This window comes from Girardinichthys multiradiatus, chromosome 23, assembly GCF_021462225.1.
Source record: "Girardinichthys multiradiatus isolate DD_20200921_A chromosome 23, DD_fGirMul_XY1, whole genome shotgun sequence".
Classification (NCBI taxonomy): domain Eukaryota; kingdom Metazoa; phylum Chordata; class Actinopteri; order Cyprinodontiformes; family Goodeidae; genus Girardinichthys; species Girardinichthys multiradiatus.
In genome coordinates this window covers 34,044,246-34,054,397 of record NC_061815.1, presented here as the reverse complement: position 1 = coordinate 34,054,397, position 10,152 = coordinate 34,044,246, and the positions used below count along the sequence as shown (strand labels likewise).

The following is a 10,152-nucleotide window of genomic DNA, read 5'->3' as shown; positions in this document are numbered from 1 at the left end:
TTATATTCATGCCATTGCTGTGACATTTGAATAGCACTTACATAAATTAATAAGTTTATAATGACTAGATGAAATCAACTGTCAAATGTTGCTACATGCAGATGAGGGTTTGTCCAGCAGGAGGAATTGCTGCTAAGTCAGTCAATCAATGCAATCGGCAAATACTGTATATATACATCTGTATGATTGGACTGAATTGACCATATATTTCTGTATATAAACAAGATCTGTTTATCTTATAAAGTGACAGTGATGTTTGTTGTGAACTGGTGCTACATGGATAAACTGATTAGAGATTCATTAAATTCCATTTTGGACTGGATTTATGCTAAAGTTAACCTGAGATGTTTAACTGCAAAAGACATTACAGCACTCTTGATTCTTAATATCAGATAAAAACTTGGCAGTATTTGTACACAAATATCTCTTTTGATGAATGTGTCACAGTGGAAATTACTGACCCTGATAAAAAATGTATGTCTATGTAAGTATTTTTAAACCTCCAAACTAAAACAGAGGAATGGAATCATTTTATAAACCACTTCCAAGCTGCTCCTGTTGACAAAAACAAAACGGTTTAGAGCATATTAACTTGACTTTCCAAAACAATATAACAGAAAATACTTTATCAAATTTTTAAACCATCTTTGCCTGAGTTAAGTGCAAACCCAAAAACTAACTTTTAGAAATCTTTTTTCGTAATAAAGTCCAAATGAAGACAAAGCTATTTAAATCCCTTATGTAATGGAAAGGCCTCACAGGCTTAGTAAATGTAGTGGGCTGTGCATCTTCAACATTTCAGCCAATCACTGTTTTCTGTTTTGGAAACACTTCAACATCACCTAAACTAAGCCCTCCATTTGTGCAAGAGAACATCAACAGCGCTAGAGAAAGGTAGGTCCTCCACGATGGTCGCAACACTTGCTGCAATGTTTGTTCTCACCGTGGCACGTAAGTATACTCCAGAAAAAAATTACATTACTAGAAAAAAAAGTTTGGAGAATATTAGACTTGAATATTTCCAGCTATATTTACTAAGGCCTTCAATGTTTGTTTGTTTTTTCCACAGCTCTTATTCATACTCTTGAGGCTGCCCACCTGATCTCCTTAACTCTGGTTGACATTGGTGATAATGTTACATTTGATTGCAAAGTTTCTGAGAAGGATCTTAAGTTTGTCTACTTTTATAAACAGTCTCTTGGATACATGATTGAAACAGTAGGTAGTCTAATTCTTAGACAATCAACGATAAGTGAAAAATTTAAAGACTCCCGCTTTGCAGTAACAGCAGAGGGGTCTCGTTATAAACTCACTATATCAAATGTTAGTAAAAATGATGAAGCAACATATTTATGTCACACTGGGACAACATATTCACAGAAGTTCATCAATGAGACATTCTTAGCTGTGAAAGGTAAGATGCAGTTTGTTGGCTGTCAGTTTCACTCACAATTGTTGACTTTTTATTGACACAATGTTGGGTATCTGTGTTATTTACCATGTTTTTATTAACCATTCAGATCATAAACAGCAGAATTCTCTCTACTTAGAACAACACCCAAAGACTGAGTTAGTTCAGCAGGGAGAGACTGTAACTCTCCAGTGTTCACTTCTCTCCAAGAACAAAGAAAAAGTTCAGTGCCCAACTAAACCCAGTATGTACTGGTTCAGAACTGAATCAGAACGATTTGATCCAGGCATTATTTACACTCAGAGGAACATCAACGACAAAGATTTGGAAAGAAGCTGCTCCTACAGTTTATCTGTACGAGACTCATCTGATGCTGGACTTTACTACAGCGCTGTGGTCACATGTGGATCAATCCTGTTTGGTGAAGGAACCAAAGTGGAGACAAGTATGTGTTTACAGCCACATTTAAGCAGTGAATTTGATTTGAGAAACAGCATAAACTGTTGACAGATGTGAATTTTTGTAACTTTATAACAAACGGGCTTTACTCAAAGTCAGAGGAATAAAGCCCATTGTGATCACCTGCCTGTGATTTGGTTATATTGATTTGTCATTCAACAGGTTATGAAACACCAAGAGAACAGCAAACTCAAGATCATAACTAAGCTTTTTTCTTTTTTGGAGCGATCAACAGCTCTCAGCAAGTTTCTTATTTGTGGGAGAGCTCCACTGACGGGGAATTTTGTGTGGAGAGGGAACGCAAATACTTGATGATTTCCTGATTATTATCTTAATGTTAGATGGCCGCTGCTCAGGCAAAAGCCTCGTTTCTTAATTCTTAAGCCATAAACCTTAATTCATAAACCTTGCACGTGATACTTAAGACATTAACCCTTCACATCTCTCTATAGTTGCTTTATTAAATATTTGGTAAAACGCATAAAGAAATGTGACTTTAACTAAACAATGCCAAAGTTACTTTTCCTTTTAATTGCCAAAAATTACACTTTTAAAAAATATGAGGTATTTGTTTGATAGTGACAATATGCAAGTTTTTACATGTTTGAAAAAGCTGAGAAATATTAAGAGTTACATAATTTCATCACATTCAACCCAATTAATGAAGAACAATAAATTAGATTCATATACCATCTTTGTCAAACAAACAGAAAGGTATCTTAACTGAAAACATAACATGCTTCATGCCTTCTTTTACTCTTCCTCTGCTTGCCTCTGAGGTATTTTTGTTGCATTCACAAATGTAGAAAATACACTCTAGTTAGCTTTGGGAATCATCTTTTCAGTTAGCTCATCCATACCAGTATGCACTTAGATTATGTCTAATGCTTCTGCTTCCTTTTCCCAATCCAGGAGAAGATTCAAACCCTCTTGTTTTTGTACTCGGAGGACTGTTGGCTTTGTGCGTTTCTGTGATTTTTCTATTAATTTTCAACGATAAAGAAAAAAACATATGTCAACACCACAAAGGTAGGCTTGGCATATATATTTACTTAATATATCTCATCACCATCAATGTCAGAATGTTTTACTGAACAGACCTTTTGAAAAGAAAGGCACCAAAATAAGTACAATAGTATTTTCTGATTGTTTAACCCTTTGTTTAAAAGACAAAGAAATTATTCAAAACATAAAAAAGAGAGAAACAATGAGAGCTATACTTGCTCACACCAACCCCCACTACACCAGGACAAGGATAAACATGTATAGACAACTGATACTGCAAAATATTTTACAAGCATAAAATCGAGATACATGTTCAACAATCATGGCCTCTTATAAACTTTTGCTTTCTTTAAAGGAGGAGAACTAAGTGTCGTCATCTATACTGGAAATGCCATTTTTAATATTGATCAGTCAAGTCAGATGGTAAATATATATGATAATGATTGTTCCTTTATACTAATCTAGGTTCCATGACAGGACAATAACATCATATTCTCTTTTACAGATAAATAAAACCATGGATCGAAACTATGCAGCAGACAAAACTGGAATAAGGAGAGGGAGATGGAATAAAGATTTGCTAAAGCAATGCCTTTACTCCACTGTCACATCAGACCATGGTCAACTTCAACTTTCTTCTCTTCAAGCAGAGTGGGGCCAGTAACCCACCACTTTAAATGTGGCTTTTACATTTAGTATACGGGCATCTGTTTTATCTCATACTTGAATGATGTCTTTAAATTTGAAAGTGGTTCTTGGTGAAAGTATTTTGCTCTCATTATACTGACTCTTGCAGACAAAAAAGTTGAAGTTGGTGAAAAATAATGGCATGATATCGTCACAGTATAATCAGCACCAGGTTAATTTTGTAAACAAGTGACTCATTGTCATTCGCCTCACCTGGTTAAACAAAGGTTAAATAAATAAAAACACTGAAAACAATCTGGTTAGGACAGTATTAGCCACTGGGTTTTGGTAATAGCAATCTTAATAATAAAAAAAAAGGCAAATTTCTAACTGTGTAGAGGTTTTGGTGTAATTTTCATTTCATTAAGAATAACTTCTGTACAGCCGGTCATCATCTCCCACAATATATTATGATGTTAATATTTTGCTTTAAAATCTACTAAGTTTAGTTTCCAACAGATTCTGCGTATCTGAAACCTTTGAATATTGCTTTAAAACCTAACTCTGCTTTAATCCTCTACAAACCCTTCTTCCTGACCTGTCTGCTGTGTTCCTTGGTCTCCATGATGCTGCTTGTTTACTAATGTTCTCCACCAAACCTCTGAATTTATTTTTATTATTTAATTACACACAGGTGGACTATACTAATAAATAAGGGACTTCAAAATGCAGTTAGTTGCACTGGATTTTATTTAGGGGTATGAGAGTAAAGGGGGGGGATGAATACAAATGCACACCAGCCTTTTTTTGACATTTTTACCATATTATTTTGAGCTTTTTACCCTATTTCCATTTATGAGAGCTCTGATACCCATTTGGGCCAGTTAACCCTTATGAAATATAACAGATTATGACCCTGATCAAACCAAAATAACTTGGCCTGCTGCTGGTAAGCAGTATTTATTGTTGTCATTTACCCAAATTTACTCCCAGTAGATATTTAGTGGATAAAGAACATTTGTGCAAAATGTCAGGTCTTGAAGTGGGCACAAAATGTGCACTTCGTGGGTATGAATTAGCACACGGTCCGTACTAAATATGTTGTAGTGGGCGGCTCCTTTTTAACTAAAATTACAAAGATATGAAGTGCCAAGGCTGTTAAACAGCCTGGACCCAGATTTTTTCACCAATAGGTGAAGACATAGTTATGGTTGATATTAATTATTAAGAAACGTAAAAGTAAATGAGGTTTAATACATAAAGGTATTGTAAAGCATAGACATTGTACACTGTAAAAGGTTTGTGGTTAAATAAAGAGACGCAATATGGATGCTAAAGGCTGTGTTTCGTTCGTCATCACTAAATCCTTCTTTTATTATCCATCAGATTGCACACATCACTGTTGCAGCAATCCTGATGCTAGGGGCTTGTAACATGCAGTATATATAACATTGCAATGCTCATGACATAGAATTTTTGACACGTCCAATAAAGTGTGATGCAGCAATAAAAATTGAGGCAGCTTGGCTTAGCTGGAAATCACATTAATATTGCTGCATTAACGCTCTTCTATCCATCTGATATTATAGCAAAGGTAATGTGATACTGTAGTTGGGATTACATGATCATTGTGTCAGTATTAGACGCATTGATAGTCAATACAGGAGCCATATTTATTTAAAGCAGCATATCCCCAAACTCCACTGAAATAAAGGCCAGATATGTAAAAGTGTGATTAGTGTTTCAGGATTAAATTCTCTATTTGCCCTAAATTATTTTAACTTTTTTATTAGAGGAATTTTGTGTCAAACTTCAGATTTATTTTAGATTTATTTTCTCTATTAATGTTTTCATCTACAAACCAATTCAGGAGTAAAAGTACTAATTCAATAGAAGCTTTTGTTTTGGTTTGTATATATTTCAATAATTTATATCATTGTGGCCTCGCAGTCAGTCAGGATGCAAAACTATCTTGACTGCAGTACAGATGGCAGCCAATGGTGCTAAAACAGCTTCCAGTTTATTGCAATCTTCATCAACAGCAACAAACAAGCTAGTAGGGGAAGTAAAACACACTACTATCACACCCCCCCCATGATTTATTACAATGTCTGCCACTAAAGTTAACCTGAAATGTTTCACTGCCAAAGACATTACAACACTCTTGATTCTTGATATCAGATAACAAAAACTTGGCAGTATTTGTACACAAAATATCTCTTTTAATATTTCAGATCTATTTTGTTTGATGAATGTGTCTCAGTGGAAATTAATGACCCTGATAAAAAATGTATGTCTATGTAAATATTTTTAAACCTCCAAACTAAAACAGAGGAATGGAAATTTTATAAAACCACTTCCAAGCTTCTCCTCGGTTTAGAGCATATTAACTTGACTAAACAATATAACAGAAAATACTTTATCAAATTTTTAAAGCATCTTTGCCTGAGTTAAGTGCAAACCCAAAAACTAACTTTTAGAAATCTTTTTTCGTAATAAAGTCCAAATGAAGACAAAGCTACTTAAATCCCTTATGAAATGGATAGGCCTCACAGGCTTAGTAAATGTAGTAGGCTGTGCATCTTCAACATTTCAGCCAATCACTGTTTTCTGTTTTGGAAACACTTCAACATCACCTAAACTAAGCCCTCCATTTGTGCAAGAGAACATCAACAGCGCTAGAGAAAAGTAGGTCCACCACAATGGTTGCAACACTTGCTGCAATGTTTGTTCTCACCGTGGCACGTAAGTATACTCCAGAAAAAAATTACATTACTAGAAAAAAAAAGTTTGGAGAATATTAGACTTGAATATTTCCAGCTATATTTACTAAGGCCTTCAATGTTTGTTTGTTTTTTCCACAGCTCTTATTCATACTCTTGAGGCTTCCCACCTGATCTCCTTAACTCTGGTTGACATTGGTGATAATGTTACATTTGATTGCAATGTTTCTGAGAAGGATCTTAAGTTTGTTTACTTTTATAAACAGTCTCTTGGATACATGATTGAAACAGTAGGTAGTGTATTTCTTGGTAAACCAACGATAAGTGAAAAATTTAAAGACTCCCGCTTTGCATTAACAGCAGAGGGGTCTCCTTATAAACTCACTATATCAAATGTCAGTAAAAAGGATGAAGCAACATATTTATGTCACACTGGGACAACATATTCACAGAAGTTCATCAATGAGACATTGTTAGTTGTGAAAGGTAAGATGCAGTTTGTTGGCTGTTAGTTTCACTCACAATTGTTGACTTTTTATTGACACTATGTTGTGTCACTATCTGTGTTATTTACCATGTTTTTATTAACCATTCAGATCATAAACAGCAGAATTCTCTCTACTTAGAACAACACCCAAAGACTGAGTTGGTTCAGCAGGGAGAGACTGTAACTCTCCAGTGTTCACTTCTCTCCAAGAACAAAGAAAAAGTTCAGTGCCCAACTAAACCCAGTATGTACTGGTTCAGAACTGAATCAGAACGATTTGATCCAGGCATTATTTACACTCAGAGGAACATCAGCGACAAAGATTTGGAAAGAAGCTGCTCCTACAGTTTATCTGTACGAGACTCATCTGATGCTGGACTTTACTACAGCGCTGTGGTCACATGTGGATCAATCCTCTTTGGTGAAGGAACCAAAGTGGAGACAAGTATGTGTCATAATTTTGATTTATTTTTCAATACATTTATTTTGGTTAAAAAAACTAAACTATGGGAACATGGACCAAAATATAATGGAATTTGGGAATGTTGGAAATGTTTAGAAAAGCAAAAATGTCCTCTAGGCATCATTCATTTTATATAGTTATCACCTGTAGAATCAAATAAACAGCCAGACTTTTTAAGTTTGTAGAAACCCTGGGCTTATTTATTAGTTAGTTGGTCAACAGGCAACATTCTAAATAATGCATGAATATACATAAAAATATTATACAAAACATTAAAAACCGTGTTTTGAGTTTTCTGGTAATATTAAACCCAGACGTATCTATGATAACAGAGTTTGATCACATTTCTATATAACATCCCTAAAACCTATTTTTGAGTTAAGAAGTTCTGGTTTATTGTGCAGGATTAGAGTACCTAGAGTTCTACCCAGCATAACTGTAATGTTCATTTGCAAACAATGTCACTCAATAGAAGTTTATAAAAAAATACAAAATGTGCCTTTCCTGATTTTTTTTATTTAATTTAGGACAAGATGGTAACATCCTTGCCATTGCACTTGGTGGACTGTTGGCCTGCTGTGTTATTGTTGTAGTCCTGCTAATTTTCTACATTAAACAGAAAAGAAACTACGAACAAAGCAAAAGTGAGTTTTACATATTCAGATACAAACAGTGTAGATCCTTTAAAATGAATTATAAATTTGATGTTGCTTTTAAAAATTATTTATGTTAAAAATTATAATCAAAATCTCTGCTTTTTTGACATGCAAAAATGCTATGTGTGTGTGTGTGGGGGGGAAAATGCTAAACAAAAACATCCTAATAACATACAATGAAGTGTGTAATATATTGTATCTCTCCTTCACAGGTTTAACTTATTTTTGGTCATGTTGGATTTTTCCATGTCAGTGAGCTTAATTGCTTAATAGTTTTTCTACAACACAAGATAAAACGAAAAATTATAATCCTTCACTGCACAAAAAACTAACAATATAAAAAGAGGAAACATATGGAAATAATTATTTAGAGTTGTTGTTCTTTAAAGGTCAAACTGGTGTTCCCAGTCCAGTGGAGGATGACAAATCAAGAGTTGTTCAGTTAAGAAACTTGGTAAATATATCTCAAATATTTCACTACTTGTCCTGCAGACATCACAATAGATTAAAATGTTTCTTCTTTTGCAGGATGGTGAAGCAGTAGAAGCAAACTATGCATCGGTGCAAACCAGGGTTAGAAGACCCAATGAGAAGAGACAGCAGCCACAAGAATGTGTTTACTCTGCAGTCAGATCAGATGATCACCAAAAGCTCTCTTCACTCTAATTATAACACCACTCTTACATTTGTTGCACAAATGTAAGAGTGTAACAAAAAGGATTTTAACTTTTGTTGCATCTTCACTGTTTTTTTTTCAAGCACAACTTGTATTTTCTTCATTCATTTTGTAGTATCAGTCTATTGTAACTGACAAAAACAACAGCTGTTTTGCTTTCTTTTAGAACACACTAAATAATGTATTTTAACATAAATTAATAGAATTGTACAGAATTGTAAATTATGTCCACAAACTGTTAAAGAATAGAAGCTGAAATGTCATTGCAACAGATTTCTGATATAAAAGTTATTTTCAAACAAACGTTCTTTATGAAGACGGAATAAACTTATATTAAAAATTACGTTTTGATGAGTTGTTTTTTTTTTTTTTTTTGCCTTTTTATTGAAAATACATATGCAGATTGAGTGTTCTACCCAAACATCACCATTATTTTTGTTTTAACTACTATTTTGACTACTACCACTACAACTACCTTCCAGTAGTTTTTTTTACATATTGTGAAAGGTATCATAATATTAGAGGACCATTAATGGTGATGCAAAAACTGTAAAAAGGCCAAACTTTGTGTGCTATATTTACAGTATATTTACAAATTATTAAAAAAAGTGATTTGAAAATGTTCAAACAAGGTTTTAGTTGCAAGACAAATTGCAAATGATGAACACTGATGTAAATCAAAATTCATTAACACAAGGAATCTCTTTTATTCTATCTTAACATGAACAGATATGCTTTGAGAAAGTATGTGAACCAGCCAAGACTGTCCCATAGTAGGCCCAAATGCTGAGAAAACAGTTCAGGTACTTTTCATCATTTCAGTGGTTGAATGTGGGTTGTCCAGATGGGTAAAACAGTTTAATGGGTGATGCTGTGGTACTGATGAAACCGCTGCCATAGGTGCCAATCAAAGATCCAGAAAAAGGAGAAATGATAGGCTGCTAGAAGTAACAACTCAGCAACTCCTTTATACATTTAATTTCCCTTTGGGATTAATAAAGTATTTTTGAATTGAATTGAATTGAACTGAATTGAATAAGTCGACCCTGCAGGCTACGAGTTCATCTTATAGGTCATGTAATGAAAGTTACGAATGTAACTACGGTTCTATGAATCCCAGATGACCACCAGAGGCGGTGCTTCAAGCACTGAATGATCATTCCTGCGCATGCGCAGGTCGAGAAATTAATAACATGATCACATGTGACCTACCGGCGGCTCACGTGAGTCTATATAGTCACATGACACCGGGAGCCCAGTCCCGACAATCTTCTCACGAGCACGCGGACACCGAGGGACCGAACACTCTGGCGGTCATCCGGGATTCATTGAACCGTAGTTATAGGCCATGTAACTCTAGGCACATGACTAAGCTGGAACTCATCTGTCCCAGCTTGAAAATGTGATGACAGAAGCAGGTCCAGTGGAACTCTATCAGAAACTTGAGCAGATGAAGGAGAGGCATAACCTGACCTCTCTGGAACTTAACTCAGAAAAATATGTTATTTTATTTTTTTTATTTCCTATTTTTTTATATTCAGAGCACCTATTAAAGGGAAATTCTTATATTCCTTTTTGCCACCTATATGTGTCATCGACGCATATAAACTTCTGTGTGGATAACAACATTCCCACCAGAACGGTG

The 10,152-nt window shown here is 34.7% G+C and overlaps 1 protein-coding gene and 1 long non-coding RNA gene across 2 annotated transcripts; both read left to right on the top strand.

Annotated features, from left to right (window-relative positions):
- The first annotated feature begins 1,657 nt into the window (after positions 1–1,657).
- On the top strand, positions 1,658–7,611 carry LOC124860077. Its single transcript, XM_047353053.1, has 4 exons — positions 1,658–1,856; positions 6,367–6,711; positions 6,822–7,157; positions 7,580–7,611. The coding sequence occupies exons 1-4, from the start codon at positions 1,658–1,660 to the stop codon at positions 7,609–7,611; spliced, it is 912 nt and encodes a 303-aa protein (XP_047209009.1).
- Positions 7,612–8,153: 542 nt separating this feature from the next.
- LOC124859947 lies at positions 8,154–8,840 on the top strand. Its single transcript, XR_007036228.1, has 2 exons — positions 8,154–8,285; positions 8,360–8,840. It is a non-coding gene; the product is annotated as an uncharacterized LOC124859947 (long non-coding RNA).
- Positions 8,841–10,152: the final 1,312 nt, after the last annotated feature.